The sequence below is a fragment of the Micromys minutus genome, assembly GCF_963924665.1.
Source record: "Micromys minutus genome assembly, chromosome: 2".
NCBI lineage: Eukaryota > Metazoa > Chordata > Mammalia > Rodentia > Muridae > Micromys > Micromys minutus.
In genome coordinates this window covers 26,467,761-26,485,823 of record NC_137971.1, presented here as the reverse complement: position 1 = coordinate 26,485,823, position 18,063 = coordinate 26,467,761, and the positions used below count along the sequence as shown (strand labels likewise).

Sequence of the window (18,063 nt, the reverse complement as noted above, 5' to 3'; positions counted from 1 at the left end):
TCGTCTGTCATGTGTGCCAAAATATAACTCCTGTGTCCTTTCTGTGTGTCAGCTATAATGCTTCGTTTCATGTTACTTTCTTTATCACTCTGGCACAAAGCTATGTGACTAGTCCAGAACGTCTCAGCTAGTACTTGTTAGTATGTGCCATTCAAATCTAGATATTTCTCAGAATGTAGTTCGTGTTCTTACCTAACACTGGTCACATTTGGAGACATATGTTACTGGTCTCTGGTGTAAAAATTTCAGAATTCTCTCTATGTCACTAAGCGCACCTGTAGCCTTTTCAAAGTGAGCGTGTTTAACCCAGGCTGCATAGCTGTACTTGCTACATGTTTAATCTATTTCCATGCCAGGGCCTTGAATTTATACTTCCATCTTTGCCGTTTTCCAAGACCCTTCTTTTTCTCTGACTACCCTAGTCAGATTGTAGCCTCTATGAACAACTGGGACCACATCTCCTATTTCCCTTACTACGCCTAAAGATAAGCTTGCCTGATAGTTTACTATTTTATTCTCCTCCACCAGAATGGAGCCTCAATGAGAGCAAAGGCTTCTCCCTTTTCATTCATGTGTATGCAATAGCAAGCACATTGTTGAGAATAGTCTTGGGCTAATAAGTGTATCTGGGAGATGAAGGAACAAAACATGTGCATAAATGGGAGAGAGGCTTTCTTATTAAGCTCCACAAATCCTACAGGCTTGGGCAAGGCATTCTTCTTCCTGTCAAGTGACTGTGTTAATAACTCAGTCAAAAGTTTGTACTCACAGGCTTCTGACTGGTCACATGGCATGAGTGTTGACATTTTTAAAAAGGCTTTTAATCAAATTGGTGTTCTTACAGCCTCCCTTTCTACCTAGAGGGCTGGAATTTATTATCATTTCTTATTTATTTAAGTTTTCACCATGGCTTGCTGTGTAGCCCAGGCTGGCCTCAAACTCATTTCTCCGAATTAGCTTCCTCAGTTATGGTGTTATAGGTATGTGCCACCATACCCAGCCTATGACTTTATTCTGATCAACACATTTTCCCAAGTGTGGGTCAGCTTTACATGTGGAGCCTTTGTCATGAGACTATTTTTTATATATTTACACTTGTATGTGTGCTTTCATCTTTTTAAGATACCTCCTTCTGAAACAGTTCTAATATTTTCTGGAGATGTAATACTAACCGTTTAATACTAAAATCTCCACAAAACAATGATGGGAGCTGAATTCTAGTGCTTTTGTTTTCTTTTTCATCAGGCAGTGTGCATCTGTTCCTTGTGATGTATCCTATTTGTTCATAACAAAAATCTTATTTTCTAATGTGAAATTAAATAATTGACTAAGATTATCTAACCATCAAGCAGTAGAAAGAAAGATTTGCACATAGATTCCTCTGGTACACAAGTCCTTGTATGTAGAGAAAGCAAGAAGAGCAGAGAAGGCTCCACCAATTAGAATTATCTCTTGTTTGCAGGATCCAGGCCAGTGGTGTTACTGCAGCATGGCCTTCTTGGGGATGCTAGCAACTGGATTTCCAACCTTCCCAACAACAGCCTAGGTTTCATTCTGGCGGATGCTGGCTTTGATGTATGGATGGGAAACAGCCGAGGAAACACCTGGTCTCGGAAGCACAAGACCCTCTCCATAGACCAAGATGAGTTCTGGGCTTTCAGGTACAAGAACATTTTGAGAGAGGAGCTGGATACAGATGTGCCTAGACGCACTGGGTAAAGAATTGTGACTTCTGGTGTTTGGGTTGCCCGTGTAGTTATATCATCAATGTTCCAACTCGATACTCCTCAACTTTCTTATGTATCAAGTGCCATGGGTGAGTCTGGGAAAGACTGAGTCTGCCAAGGTCTAGTTAGTGGGTTAAGAACAGTACCTGGTGTCAGGTGATAGAGACTGGATTGGGAAAGGTGTGGAGCCATTTCCCTGTGATTGATTCTATAGGATTAACTCCGTCATATAGAACAACAGGGCTGATACCTCAAGGACATGAGACTAAGTTCACTAAGTAGGGATTTACCAATCTTTCTGTGTCATCTCCTTAAGTAGTAATTCTCACAGCCTACTCAAGTTCCTAATGTCCTTACTTACCACTGATGGTCAACATGGTCTTTATGGTCAGATGAGTTTTGCTACTGTTCCAGCATTCTGCAAAAAAAAAATCTACATTTCTCTGAGCTGTTTTAGTTACAGGGTAAAACATGCCTCCTGGTAGGAGGTGGCTTATGAGTTCAAAAATACTCAATAGAGATTACTATATTACACAGTCCAGAGAGAACAGACATGTTAACAGTCTGTGCCACCACAGAGTCGCCGCAGGTTTGAAACCAATCCATCTTGAGGATTTTGAGGAATGCAGTGACGAGCTGACAGAGCTGACACTGGTGGGAGGGGGGGTCTTGTTGACAGATCCTGGGGGATTCTGACTGTGTTCTGTTTGTATTATCATTGTCGAATAACTTTGTCTCTTCCCTTTGTAGCTATGATGAAATGGCTAGGTTTGACCTTCCAGCTGTGATAAACTTTATCTTACAGAAAACAGGCCAGAAAGAGATCTATTATGTTGGCTATTCGCAGGGCACCACCATGGGTAGGTTCACAGGAATGAAGGTGGGTATATACAGAGGTATGAGCCTGTGAGCCAAGCTGTGTCTGGTTTCAGTCAACTACTTATCTCACCTGCCCTTCTCCCCTTCTGTGGCTCTAAAAGCTTCAGGGAACAGAGGCTGAACTGAATGAGGCCTGGGGTGTGGCAGAAAGAAGAGCGGTGTGGATGCAGACACCTTTCTCTGCTCTTCTTTGGATGATACCCCAAAGCAAATCCTTCATCACACCGGTCCCAATTTCTTCCTCTTCAAAGAGAAAATAACAATTCTCTTACAGATTTCCAACTGATTGAACTACATAGTAAAACCATGCATGTTAGCTCTGTGATGGCGGGTATTTTATCTAAAGCACAGTTGTAATAGAAGTTTCTAGTCCGTGGCATGCCCTCAATGAATGTGTTCAGCGAATGAAGTCTTGGGTTCACAGCAGGCCCTCACAGTGAGCAGTAAGAAAGACTCAGAGTGTTATCTCTGAAGGCAGAACTGGTGGTCTGAACTCAAGTTTCTCTCTTTACCAGTGTCTGAGATAAGGTGCTAATGTCCTGCTTTGAGTGAATCCTCAAGAGACTCCAATGAGGCCATAAGAATAAGATCACTTATATGGGGAGATGAAAATGAGACTATTCTGGCCTCCTATCAGACCTAAACCAATAAGGAAACACTTGCTCCTAGGTTTGGGTTGGGAGAAAGAATGACCCGTGTAACAGAATGAGGGTTTCTGTGACTAATGGGGCTCTTTACCTGTGTTTTGAAGCTAAACCCTGAGTTGAACAGGAGTCCAGTTTTCTTAGGAAAAAATATGCACTTTTGAGTAAGGGTAGCTTGTCTAGCCACCATAACAGGGTTTATACTCATCAGAAAGACAAAGTTAAGCAGATTCAGTACCATCTTCATATTATTTTTTTGCTTTCATAATAACTGCCTTATGTGCATACTTACTAAATACTTCATTTTGCTTTATCACTGAAGAAGAGTCTTTGGAAGAAATCTATATCTCCATTTTATAGATGAATGAAGTGTGAAATAATGACTTAAGAAGCCAGTGACTTCACTTGTGCATTGTCTCATATTTAGTGTGACACGAGGGGAACTCACTGCTTAGAAATTCTACGAACACATTCCTCAGCTTCTAAGAGGCCTACTTCCATCTCCACAGCCACTGGGGATTAGGAAATCAAATCTTTCCAAGAATAGACATGGATACCTTTGACCCTGCTACCATACTGAAGCATTATGACGTCAGGCCAATAACCTTCCATCGGCACCGGATTAACTCATAGGATACTTGCCGTTGCCTTAACTTGGCAGTACGCCACGGTGGCAGCAGACCACACAGTCGTTCTGGTCATAGGCACTCACTTCCCTTGTGGTTTGTTTCTGCCAAAGCTCTCATTGGTCATTAAACAGTGTCTAGCTGTTTTTGTTTCCCATGGCCATTTACCTCTGAAACACCTCAGTTTTTAGCTCTGTCTCATTCTATTAAGGGAATAAAGGACTCGATATACTTACTTTGGGAACTTGAAAGAGAAGACGAGATGACCAGAAAATTTATTGCATGTGCAAACGAAAATTTTTGCAGAAAAGTTCATGTGTTTCAAATTGTCAGCATTTCCCCTAAAATTTCCCCAACCCCAGGAGACACGTCATACGGAGTGGCAAAGATTAAGCTAGATATGGCCAAGCTCTTTCAGACAGCAACTTTTCTCAAGCAGAAAGCATGATTTGTACACAAAATTAACCTGACTCTGAAGAACAGTGAGCACACAAACTGGCCATTTTTGTTTGTCTATATTTCTCTTTTAATTTGTATCAATCACATCACAGTCAGAGGCTATTGGGAATTGTGTGGTTTACTAGAACTTCTTGGGTTTTATTCATGAAACCAGCTAACTTCCTATAAAAATAATGTCCAACAATCACTGAGGACCATTGTTCACATCAAGTGACATCCTATAAAAATAATTTATTGGGAATCAAAACTTCTAATGGATTGGGGAACTGAGAGCCCAAATTCAGTGTGCTCATTTTTAAGTGATACTCTAAAGGAGGAGAGAAGTCGGGGTTTTATACTTTCCTTACCATAATTTTGGGTAACAGCAATGGGCTGCAATATTGCTAGCTCTCATCACACCACCCTTAGAAAAGTCACAGTATTTCATATCTCTACAGTCCAGAGATTTTTTAAAAATGGTTTTCCTCTACTCAATTGGTTCATCTTAACATCAAAGTAAAGGTGCTGATGGCAGGGCTGTTTTCAGAAGAATGTATAAGCAAGAAATCAAAGATTAGTCTAATGTTAAACCATGGGCAATTAAAATAAAAACCATAAACTTGCTTTGCATGGAGGGCTATCTTCCAGGCAGAGGTTATTTATGGTTCTCAGATCTCAACATCTGAGGAGAGTTCTAATCTGGTGAGAATTAATCTGGAGAGGACAGGCATGTGTATTTCCATCCTTTTCTACTCACAGGATAGCTGAGAGAGCGAGAGATAATAAATCTCTTGTGTGTTTGCCTGTGCATACAGCTTGCAAACCCAATCAGATGCAGGGAAATGTATAGAAGGACTCTGTCTTCTCTTATACCCATTAACTTTCTGAGAACAGAACAGAAGTCGTGAGTTGAGGTTTGCACATCCTCAAACTGGAGCTATCAGCCTAAACAGGGAATGTGTAAATATGCCTGATTCCAAATGTTAGATCTGTCCTGGCTTCATGGGACAGCTTTTCTCTTCCATAGGTTCAGCAGAAAATCTTTTTCACTAAACAAGAACATGTGGGAAAATTGTTCTCTCTATTCTGAGTGTGAGAACTGACACATGAAACCCAGACATTTTTGCATTGAGCACTACCCCAACACACACACACACACACACACACACACACACACACACACAAACACACATCCCTGAAGCCTACAACTGCACTGGAGGAAAGGGAAGATACAACACACATAATTATTAAGGAATTTTGACAGAAGTGAAATGCGCATTTTATAAGTTCTGAACTATTCAGTATCCATGTTGATACATTTTTCTCTCTTACAGGCTTTATTGCATTTTCCACAATGCCAGAACTAGCTCATAAAATCAAAATGTATTTCGCCTTAGCCCCTATAGCCACTGTTAAATATTCAAAAAGTCCTGGTACCAAATTTCTGCTGCTACCAGATATGATGATCAAGGTAGGTGACACCTCAGATGCCTCTGTCTGAAGGAAAGTCTTTCAGACCAGTACCTAGTAATGCTCTAAATGGAAGCCATTTTCTCCCTGGATATATTGGCCTGAACCTTATTTCACCTCTTCTCTTTACAGGGGTTATTTGGCAGACAAGAATTTCTATACCAGACTAGATTTTTCAGACAGCTTTTTATTTACCTTTGTGGCCAGATGATTCTTGACCAGATCTGCAGCAACATCATCTTACTCCTGGGAGGTTTTAATGCGAACAACATGAACATGGTGAGAGGGAATGTTGGTTCCTAAGCAAAGCTGGGGGGGCTGGGTAGTCTCAGTATCTGCAAAGACTCTGACACTGGCCGAGGGTTAGAGAAACTGTGCACAACATGTATTTGGAGATTTCCAAACTGTGAGAAAATGTTGGGCAAGCTGCAGGAGGAGATAATGGAAAGTTAATGTGAGAATATTGCCAGATCCTAACTTGACAGATTGCAGGTGAAGCTGGAAACCTACAAGGAAACATGGAGAAAAAATAACCAGAAACACGAAAGTCGCTCATTGCCCATATCTGTGCTCCAGGAAGGAACTATTGATTTGTATACTTGATGCTCCTTAGTGGAAATGGGTATTTCAGCTCATTTCTGGTATAGATACTGATGGCACTTCTGGGTGAGTTCCCTAATCTGTATTGGTTAGTATACAAAATGATGTGGCTAGAGCTAATTCCTAGAGAAGGGATGAAATTGAACTTGGTGGATAAAACGTGAGGCTGGGTAACAACTTCAGAACAAGCTGAAGCTGACGCTCCACCTGATGGTTCTCAACCTGTGGGTCGTGACCCAACAGGCATCACATGTCAGATACTCTGCATATCAGATATTGGGGTCACCACAACAAGAGGAACTGTATTAAAGGGTCTCAGTATTAGAAGGGTTGAGAATCATTGCTCTAGAATATGTGTAGTATAGTATGAATAACACTGACTAACTCTATAGAGATGTCAATGAGGGAGACTTTGACTAAGGCATGGACTTTCAGACAGGAGGTCAATGAGGGCTGACGACAGACAGTTGCCTGTTTGGACCATTTCCATTGACCAGAAGAATATCTTTTATTCCTAAGAATTTTTCATTTTAAAGGAAAATCAAAAAGAATTAACATAACCACCACTTAACAGACATCTGTACTGTACCAAAATAAACTGTTCCTGACAACAAGCCCATTAGACAAGTATTTTTAATGTCTTCACTATACAGGTTAACATAATGAATTTAAGGATGAACTAACTTTCCCAGATCTGCCCAAAGATTAAATAATAGAGCTAGGTGCAGTACTGAAGTCCTTCTCATAAATATCTCTAGTAAAGTTACCTATTTATTATTGTGTTGTTTATTTTTTGCAGTGTCAGGCTTGAAACTAGTTATTTCTTTTTAATGAGAACCTATTCTCAATGAACAACTTTGTTTCAGAGGAAGGCAGGGGTATTTGATGGACATGCACATCGCCTTTTCTGCATTATGGCTGCTAATATAATGATGTTCCCATTACTTAGTCTGACACCATTGAGGTCTGGTTTTTGTCAAGACTGACAGCTGGTCTCATAAATACTTATGCTTTGTTACAGAGCCGAGCAAACGTGTATGTCGCCCATTCACCTGCTGGAACATCCGTGCAGACGATTCTCCACTGGAGCCAGGTCAGAATGTCCAGCTTGCAGTCCCGGATTAGGATGTTTGCACATTTTGACTGCAATGGTCATGAAGCCTGGTGGTTTCTGTTTATCTTGGGTTAAAACCTGGCCAGTGATATTTGAATGTGAACCTAGTTGGACATTCCAGAGGGAAGGGGCAAAGGCACAAAGGGCCTTAAGCCTGTCTTTACTGCATCTTGAAAATAGGATGATTCAAATAAGATGCTTCTCTGTCTGGAGTCAAAGTTCCAAAGACAGATGAAGAAACTTATGTTTCAAATTGTCCGTTTCCACTTTTGAGCATTGTGGTCAAGCCAGAAGGAAAAGGGAAGCCAAAGTACAGAAAGGAATTTTCACAGAAGTGCTTGGTGTAATCTTTGCAATCTCAGTAAAGAGGTGTGTGTGAGAGAGACGGGGGGGGGGGGAGAAAGAGGAGTGGTGTCGGGAGAGACAGGGGGGTTCAACAGAAGAATTATGGTCACTATCTCTGGAGTTGTATCAAACACCTACCCACAAAGATACACCAGAGATGCACTTCCTGCAATAGATGGAAAAGTAACACTCTGTGATGCTCTATGTTTCTTGCTAAAAGAGACAGATGCATGCTTTGCAGATTTCTAAAAGAACTCTCAGTGTGGAACAAGAGAATAGGCCAAAGAGCTTTGCTCTCTGCTGTTCTCACAAATGAAGAATAGTTGAGCATTTTGATACTTCCTCCTCTTTAAATGCATTGTTACATTGTTTTCTCTCTGTCTAGGCAGTGAATTCCGGAGAGCTTCGTGCCTTTGACTGGGGAAGTGAGACCAAAAATCGGGAGAAATGCAATCAGGTAAGAGTGTCACTTACTTGACCACCTACTAAGGACCCACAGCCTTTGGAAAAGAGTGACACCTTATTACAGAGATATAAATTTAATTAGGAGGAAAGATGATAATTCAACTTTAACTGCATCTGGAAATGGGAAAGTATACAGCTTAGCCAACCCACTCTTCATTTCTGCAAGGCATGGGAGGCCTGTTTCACTGAGCCCGTCCCAGGAGCAAGGCCCCAGGGATTTTTGCAAGCAAGACGGGGTTGAATTGGTCAGATGAGTGCACACTGGAGGGATTCTTTACGGAACAAAACAAACATGCACATAGAGATGCTATGGTGCTATGACACAGGATAAAGAGCCGAAAGCTGTCAACGAGGATTCTTGTTTGCCATGGCTCTGTACCTCAAGCCTGTGGGGTTGTGGGTAAGATGCCATCATTCAGGACATGCTCTCTCTAAATTATAAATCATTGTATCATGAAATCCTTACGATGCCTTTGGGGCTGCGGAGATGTTTCACAGGTAAGAGTACTTGCTGTGCTAACCTAAGGACCTGAGTTCCCCTAGCATTTACGTAACAAGCCAGGCATGGCCAAGCATGTCTATAACCTCGGTGCTGGGGACTGGGTGTGGAAGACAGAAAGATTGCTGGGGCTTACTGTCCAGCCAGTTTAGCCAGAAAAACCATTGACTCTAGATTCAATGGGAACCCTGTTTTAGGAGAACAGGACAGACAGTGAGAGAGAGACAAGTTGCTCCATGTCCTCTTTTGGCCTCCATCCATGCACAGACTGCCATATAGTATATGTACCTGTGTATACATGTACACACATAAACCAACACACAGCACACACACACACACACACACACATACACACACACACACACATTCTCTCTGGTCATCATTTTAATGAATATAAATTTCAGACTACAATCCAAAAAGAATCACACACAAATATAATTACATCATCAGGAGTGTGAGATAGATAAGTGGAGAAACAGAACTGCGTGTGTATGCTCTTTCGAGTATAGAACTCACTAAATACTTTGAGTTTCCATGAAAGTAGATACAGAGATTACTCATAAAATGCAAAGTAGATGGGCAGAATATACACTGCCTGGTCTTCCTTTGAGGTACCACATTATACTTAATGGTCCGTACAATAATCCATCTAGATATAAAATGTTGGAGCTGTGTGGTTTCCCTTAGATATCAAACTCAGTCAGATTTTCTAACTGATTCTTTTGAGATCACCCTTGACTTTCTTCAAAACCTTGCCTTTAGAGAAAACATGAGGATCTAAGATGTTTTATATTTATAAGGATTTTGTAAGCTGAGCTCTAGAGAGTATGATGGATGAAGACTAGGAGTGAGAAAATGTCAAGGAAGAGAAAAGGAAACAAATGTGTGGGAAGATGCCATTTAATGGTGTCAGATGGAGCTGGGTGGGACGTTTAGCTCAGTCCTTTCACCAAGAAGATGAGAAAGGGCAAGTGTTACTCACACCATAGAGTGTCCAGGCTCTGCATCTAAATCAGGCAGCCACTTAAGTGCTTAAGGAGCCAGGAAGACAAAGAAGCTATCTTGAGTTGAAGCTGTACTTGTGGTTGTTTTTATGCTTTAAAAAAAAAATGGCCTCCCTGGTTCTATGGAAATTTCTGAGTGTTGAATGATATTGAAGACTCAGACTGCCAGAGAAATCTAGCCGCATTAACTGGACAAGCAAAGTCCCCTGGATTAAAAAAGGTCTTCTTTGGATGGTTTAGGGTAGCTAAATCTGCGTTTGGGACATGTATCTACTCCCCCACCCCCCACTAATTTAGAGTAGCTGAGTGTCTGAGGCTCCTTTGTGGTTTCTTCCAGTTTACGAAGTGCAGTGAAGCTGAGCCTGCATTGTGTATGTGAGGGATACACAGACCTTTGTAATAGCTTCCCTGTCTTTTCCGTGGAGTGTCCCATAAAGTGTAACTATCAAGAAAGACATTTTAAAAGGATATTCCTATATAAAATATTTAATAAGAAAAAGTACACAGTACTCAATGTCTAAAATATAAGGTAGAGACTCAGTAGAGGATATAGAACATTTGTTCAGCACACACAAGTTAAATCTCCATCAATACATATAAGCACATGTACAAACACACATAGACAAGCACACACACACACACACACACACACACACACACACACACACACACACACCTAATTTATGTGCTTTCTCAAACAATGAAGTAAGGTCTCAGAGATATTATCTCTATTTCTCAGTAAAGAAACTAAAGTTGAACCGTGTTACAATTTCCTTAAAGTATGACCTGGAATATAAACTCTTAACAGAGATCTACATGACTAATGCCTACATACCTTTCAGTACTTGTACATTATGTTTACTTAGAATGAGAAGTTGTACATTTGAATATATAAATATTATGTAAAGCTCAAACTATTCTTTTTACCTAGCCAACTCCCATAAAGTACAAAGTTCGAGATATGTTGGTCCCAACAGCAATGTGGACTGGAGGTCAAGACTGGCTTTCAAATCCCGAAGATGTGAAAACATTGCTCTCTGAAGTAACCAACCTCATCTACCACAAGAACATTCCTGAGTGGGCTCATGTGGATTTCATCTGGGGGTTGGATGCCCCTCTGCGTGTGTACAATGAGATCATCCATTTGATGAAGCAGGAGCCCAGCCTTTCCCGGGGAACCTGCAGGGTCAAGTTGTAAAGCTCCTACAGTTGGCAAGTCTTAGAACAACTTCATGCAGAATGGGCAGGGCCATTGAAGGATGGATGTTCAAAGGAATGTCCAGACTTAGAAACCTGCTTTATCAGTTATACAGAAGAACAAAGGAGATACAGGGATGCCAGAAGACCTCCTAGTCCAAATGAAAGTTTCATGTTTCTTCATTTGACACTAAAGCTGATACTTATACTTTTTTCAGTTGGCTAAACTAAGTGGGTGTGCTTTGTATCTTCTGCCATGGTACAATGTACTTTTTACTTACCAACAGTAAGTATCTAGGTAGTCATTATTGTAGCATTCAACCTTTCCAAAGTAATTGTTTTTGAAAGTCAACTCTTTGGAGCATGGGAAAAAATAACTGGAGCAGAGATCAAAATTGTAAGTCTTTGGATTTTTGACCTTGGTAAAGTGAAGTGGGTCTTGCCATTTTTTGCCATAGAGACAAAGCACTGCTTTAGGAAACCAGGCTGTTTGGATATCAACAGCAAATGGAAATTATTGTGTAGGTGGGAATCTAACTAAACAATCTTAAAACAGGATCAAGTTTTAGAACTGGATCTCAAAGAAGATTCTTTTGTAGTATATTTATGTTTTCCAATAAATTAATCATGTATTTCACATACCATGCTTGTGTGTCAGTACTAAAATTTTCATCTGGTATTAGACCAGCTCCTCCAAATGAAAGCTACAATGAAAAACTTACAGTGTCATGAGTAGAACAAAATAAACTGCCATGTATTTTATCCTTTAATCAACACAGACTCTCTCTCAGATAATCTCTCAACTCCTTCATAAACCTAGATTTATGTCCTTGGGAAACTCTTTAATTTTCACACATTTTCAAAGATGACAGTTGTTAATTATGAATATTATTTGGCATTTGACTCTGAAGACAAATCAGAGCTCTACTGTGCCTGTTGGAGTTCCATTTGAGAATATACAGTTTGTTTGTTAAATGTACATTAAACTGTGAAGATCATCTTTTTTTTCTCACAGTTACCTGGTATTAGTCCAATGTTACCAAATCTTAAATAAATTACTTAGTAATATTTAGGAACTTCAGGACCCCATGTGTACCCTTAGGGTCTATATTTAGCTTAGTAAACATGGTCAGATTTAATTTTTGTTGAACCTTTTGTAAAAAAAAATTACTATTATTATAAATGTATCAGTAAATTAATACATCAACTGTTTTTCTTTATTCTAGCTACTTCTCCAGTAACATCATGGACAGACTAAGATTTATTTTCAATTTAAAGGGCAATAGATAAGCATTATCTTCTAATCTAGTCTGGCTATTCCCAAACTAAAATTCCCTGAGATACTCACAATTTTGTATTGGCCTGGATCTCCAGGCTTCAGGAATGCTTTGTATTGATGCTTCTCTGGACCCTTTGCTCTTAGCAAATTCCTTTTCCTCTCTTTCTTTTTCTCCTGCCCATGACTAGCAGAAGTCCCGCCCTATCCTCTCTATTGCCTAGCTATTGATATTTATTGACAAGGCAGAGAATAAATGGTAAGCACTGTGTACACAGACTTGAGACCAGAGAGTCTTAAACCAGATAATGGGATAGAGAAATCAGCATTTGAATAATACAGGGTAAATTTTACATAGCACACAATAACATTATGTCAACAGCCTTTCTGTAGGCAAGAATAGTAAATCTTCCCTTCTTAATTGTTTTGCTACTGTGTAGTATGGCTTAATCTAAGTGGATATCTGTGCCTGCGTCATCCAGAATTTCAACATTCTTTCAGGAGGTAGATTTGATTTCATTCAGTGTCATTCCCAAAAGAAGCCAAAAGGTTCAGTCTTCATAACTTCTCACTTAAAAGTATGATCCATTCACTTCTCTGTTTCTATGAAGAAGCAAGACCTTTATCCAAATAAGTTACAATCCTTTAACTTTGTCAGTAGAACTAAATAAATCTGGGACTGAGAGCATAGCTTAGAGGTAGACCTCACACTCAGTGTAAGTGAGGCCCTAAGTTGAATTATCAGTGTCCCAAAAAAAAAAAAAAAAAAAAAAAAAAAAAAGGAAAATAAGTAAATAGCAACAAGCTTGTGTTGACAAGAGGATTCTTTATTTTTGGTGTTGGGGGTGACTCCAGGGTTTTATGTATAGCAATCATGTGCTCTACCAATGAACTATAGTTCCAACCTTATGAGGATTTTGAACAGACATTTTAAATGTTTATATAACTTACAAACTGAAAAGACACTTAGTTATAAACTGCTAGTGAAACACATGCTGGCATACAAGTTTAGCCCCTCCTCCCCAACATAGAAACAATAGCAAAAGCCCCTTCTGCTGTGGGGCATGTGCCAGTTTCTAGGGCTTAGTCAAACTCACCACTGACAACCGACATATGTTTTTATTGAAGATTTTCTATCAAAGGAATATTTACTCTAGAATCTCTAACTTCCCACACATGCAAGCCATGTTCTACAAGCACACATGTTTTGATTCTTCGGCTTAGTGTGTAAAGGGCCTGAGATGAGCCATTTATCTCCCAAAACAGGATGTAGGACACAGTCTTTAGAAGGATGACACCACTAAGAAAATGGAATGTGACCTCAGAGAACTCCGACTTGTTTTTAGAAGACACTGGATTATAAATTCTTTAAAAATCCGTTTTTACCACAGAGATTCCAACCCATGTAATAAGTCCTTTGGAGGGATCAAGGCCATGTTGACCTCCGCTGTGAAAAACATCTTAAGTCCAGGTTTCTCCATCTTGAATGCCCACAGAGCAATAATCCATGATATAATATGGACAGCATCCAGTCCTTTGGCTGCATCTCTGTCACCACAGGAGAAGTCACAGGACTATGAGGCTTTCTTTAGCATTAATGCAATCTGGGAAAATTTTAGTCTCTGTGCGATATCCAGCGAACTCTCACCATGCTGAAGAAGAAGAAACCATTTACTTCCAGGAAAGATCAATGTCAGTGAAAAGTAGGCAATGCTTTAGACAGTTTGCTCGCTCTTGGATTTTATGGAGGCTTTAAAAGGCCATCTGTTCTAAAAAACTAAAAATATAAATATTTTTTATAAAATGTTTAAGACTGGAAAGCAATAATGAGACCTACCTCAACAAGTGAGTGAGAGAGACCCTGTCTCAAAATACATAAAAAGGGGGGGATTGGAGATAGGGCCCAACTCAAGATCATTTGCCCGTCATACTAAACATGCATTTAAATGCAAATCTGAAAAATATAAATAGTTTTGAAATTCAAAAATAAAAGTGGTGAGATACTTCCTTAATAAGAACAATTAATTTAATCATGATTCACATGCCGGGCAATGAACTTACTGCAAAAAAGGCCCAGACAAGGAAAACTTTCTAGAGGGAGGGCCAGAGTCCCCCGCTCTTACCTTGTTCCTTATCGTGGGGTCTGCGTGAGCCTCCAGAAGCAGAGGGATGAGAGTCTGGTTTTTCATCTGGCAAGCATAGTGCAGGGCAGTGTAGCCATTCTGAAACACAGAGGACCGGTTTTGTAGCTCCTTAGCCAGCTGTGCGCACACCTCAGCACCCACTCCTTTAGCAACCGTTCACTTTCATAGTAGACAACCAAACAAAGCCAATCTGCCAGGGGTTATGGACAGCTGTATTTCTTGTACTGTGCATAATTCCTTCTCTTCCTCACTGCATATGTGAAAAATCCAGTAACTCGTCGATATCTTCACCTTTATCACTTTCCATTCAAAACTAAAATGTGCAACTTTTTAAAAGATATTAAACTCATCATCATTGAAGCCCAAATCAAATATAACATTAAATAATGTAATCAACAGAGACGAGAAGGAGGTGATCACTCATCACAGAACAATGGGAAAACCTGCAGAACAGTTAGGCATCAAAAATTGAAGTGCAATTCTTTTGAGATCAAATTTCAACTTGCCCCTTTTTGCTAACATATTGAAAACCTGAAATTTTACCAACAAACAGGAGAAAATACAAAACAGAACAATGCAATTGCAGTCTACCCAGAGAGCATTAGTGGAGAAAGAAAATCTGGGGTGTAAGTTGTAAAACTTGCAACTTCCTTATGGGGACGAGGGAGGTGGTACTGATTCAGTTACCATGGCTCCTACCACCACTGGGAAATTTCTCTGAACTTTTACCTTATCTACCGTCCATAAATAAAAGACAGCTCTTTCTCTTCTAGTAGTTAGAATTACAACCTCAGCGGTTATTAACATCCACAGCGCATTAACTACATTCTACACACTCCTCTGAAGACTTTGCTGTAACCTGGTCTATAAGGTCAGTGCTAATTTCCAATTTACAACCAGGCACTTTGGGCAGGTCTGTACTCCCAGACACTCAGGAGGCTGAAGCTGAAGGGTAACAAGGTCGGGGCCAGGCTGAGTAACTTAACAAAAGGCTGCTTCATTAAATTAAAATAGATAGATAGATAGATAGATAGATAGATAGATAGATAGATAGATAGATAGATGATAGATAAATGGAATGTAGGCACAGCTCAATAGTTCAGTATTTACTTAGTATAGATGATGCTCTGAGCTCGATCTTAAGAACAATTTGTTTTAATCTCCATTTGATGGGTGAGAAAACTGAGCCAGACATAATGTTTCAAGTTCACTTAACTAGAAAGCATCAAGATTTAAATGTACACACAGGCGTTCTAACTAATTCCAGCTGCCAAACTACTCAGGAGAGTATTTTGATATCATTGTCCTTAATTTATCACTACAGAAAATGCAAATTCTTCTGACTTTTTCACATAATCAACAAATACTTTATACCCGCAGCTTTAGTAAAAGAATATTCATAATTCCAAAGCTACCTGATAGCCATGAGAAAAAGGAGAGGAGAACTGTACACAAACACCTAGAAACACAAAGTATCCCTTTTTGTGACCAAGTATACTTCCCAGGTACATTGTGTGAACAGTATTTCAGAATACAAACGTACACAGTCGGTAGCATTGACTTCGACGCCAGCGTTAAGCAGCATCCGTACGAGAGTCTCATTCTGCTTCGTCTTTGATACCTGTTACAAACAACAAGCACAAGAAATGGTTTTGCAAGAGATTTGTACATCTCGTTCAGCACCACTCCTATCAACCGGCGGGGTTCACACTGGTGTTTGCGTTGATGGGAATAACTCCTGTCCACCATCTGGTAGCTACATAAAAGCACAGTCAGTTAACGTGGGGAAGGGATGGTCCGCTTTGGTCGTTTCTCAGGTAGAACTGGTTAGAGTGGGACCCGGATTGGAAAAAAACTGAAAAATTAAATCAGTGTAGAACAGTCACCCTTTTGAAGAAAACAAAAATGTACAAAATAAACAAGTTCAATCTTCAACTTAATAGGATTCCTGTACCCCTTAACTACATATTTATTCAAGAAAATTATCCTACCAAAGCCCAGTGCAATAGTGATTCAGTTTCTTAGGTCAGAACCTCCCAAAATAGTGTCTATATTTGTCAGCCTCCAGGGGCAGGGGAGTTAGGGTTTTCACTCCAACTCACTGTTCGGGTAAATCTATAAAGTTCGGAAACTTAAGAGAGATATGGCACACAACAAAAACCTCAGCCAGTGATTCAGAGACTCATATCCTGCTGAGCACTTCAGTTCCCAGTGTGACCAGAAGCGATAACACCGTGTATTTACTCTAGAATGTACCATGGTCCTAATTCATGGCAATTGATAGGCTGAGTAAAGCAAATGCATTTCTACCTGAAACATTTTCATTTATGCAAGGGCTGTTGACATAGGACTGCACTGTAAGCCAAGAAACAGCTGCACTGAACCAGGCCACCTTCTTGCCATTTCTTTACATCACATGGCCGGGAGGGACTTGACTCATTCCTCAGATCTGCTTCACGTCTGGCCTTCGCAGTACTCACCATGAGGAAATATCCAATTAGCAAGACAGGCATTAAAAGGACAATGAGCAGATAATCAAAGAAGGTAAATCTCTTCTTCACAGCGTAGTGTAAGCAGGTCCTCTCCTTCTGCAATTAAGAAAAGGATTTGTTAGTTCGAAATCCATAGTGTTTTAGGCAATCACACTGAAAGGTTTAGTTCGTGAATTTTTTTTTCCATTTCTAAGGAACTTACTGTCAAGCAGTACAGAGTTGAATATGCCGTATTCTCTCAGGCCTCTTCAACAAACATATGTAGAATTTTTAAATGTAGGACTATACTGCACATTTAAAATCAATACTGCATATACATATTCAGTCCATTTACCTTCTTGTACAATACTTATCTGTTTACTTAACTCAGGGTTTTGTTTTCCACTTTGTTGAATTTGCAGACTGTGAAGGAAGCACTGGAAAGGCCCAAATATACACAACAGAGTGTGTGCACATACAAACCACCACAGGGTGGCTGTTTTTGTTTTTAAGATAAAAACATGATATAATGAGATGCAAACATAGGAATAAAGTTGGTATGAGAAGGCACAAAGCCATAAGACTGTCTTGATGACCCGTGATGGAAACTTATCTATCTTGTGTTTTGTTGTAGAAAGTTTTAATGACTTGGCAATTCTCCCATGTTTCCTAGCACACAGACTAACAACTTAATTCCTTAAATATGCCAGCATTCATTGGTGATAATGTGTGTCATGAGGACTGTGCACCTCCTAATACTTGGAGGTGGCCAGAAGCATGGCAAATAAGTCAGAGGCCTACAGACTGCTGTGTTAGCTGGAATACCGATCAAGTTAGTGGGAAAAGAGAATGAGAAAAGAGAGTCAGCCCTGGGTGGAAGCCCTGTTCTAGGGGTACCTGCCTTCTCTGTAAAAGTGTGGGAAACAGTTAAGAGTATAATGGTAGACTTTAAAATTACATTGCTGAGCAGCCCAGACTTCATTACTAACACTGTACTCTATTGGCTTTGTCAATCTTATTAAATAAACATATTTGAATATTTAGACTCTTCAGTAATTTAATGTTGCATATTCAAAACTGTGAGTGGCTTTCATCAGTTTACACATGCATATTTAGAACATACACATTTCCCATTGCATCAAAATGTTTATGAATGGGTTTTCT

At 39.9% G+C, this 18,063-nt stretch overlaps 2 protein-coding genes across 2 annotated transcripts in view; one reads left to right on the top strand and one right to left on the bottom strand.

Annotated features, from left to right (window-relative positions):
• LOC308417502 (uncharacterized protein) overlaps positions 1 to 11,009 on the top strand; it is a gene marked incomplete at both ends in the record, with an annotated part of 46,449 nt that extends 35,440 nt beyond the window's left edge. Inside the window, 7 exons of the mRNA XM_080912896.1 lie at positions 1,463 to 1,661; positions 2,478 to 2,587; positions 5,649 to 5,785; positions 5,917 to 6,063; positions 7,406 to 7,477; positions 8,229 to 8,300; positions 10,743 to 11,009. Coding sequence (XP_080769022.1) covers positions 1,463 to 1,661; positions 2,478 to 2,587; positions 5,649 to 5,785; positions 5,917 to 6,063; positions 7,406 to 7,477; positions 8,229 to 8,300; positions 10,743 to 11,009 — 1,004 coding nt within the window. The remainder of the gene's footprint in view (positions 1 to 1,462; positions 1,662 to 2,477; positions 2,588 to 5,648; positions 5,786 to 5,916; positions 6,064 to 7,405; positions 7,478 to 8,228; positions 8,301 to 10,742) is intronic.
• A 2,274-nt stretch (positions 11,010 to 13,283) lies between these two features.
• The window catches only part of ANKRD22 (ankyrin repeat domain 22), a 25,761-nt gene continuing 20,981 nt past the window's right edge, over positions 13,284 to 18,063 (bottom strand). Inside the window, exons 3-6 of the mRNA XM_080911250.1 lie at positions 16,909 to 17,016; positions 15,972 to 16,049; positions 14,408 to 14,506; positions 13,284 to 13,936 (exon numbers count right to left, since the gene is read on the bottom strand). Coding sequence (XP_080767376.1) covers positions 13,859 to 13,936; positions 14,408 to 14,506; positions 15,972 to 16,049; positions 16,909 to 17,016 — 363 coding nt within the window. The 3' untranslated portion in view covers positions 13,284 to 13,858. The remainder of the gene's footprint in view (positions 13,937 to 14,407; positions 14,507 to 15,971; positions 16,050 to 16,908; positions 17,017 to 18,063) is intronic.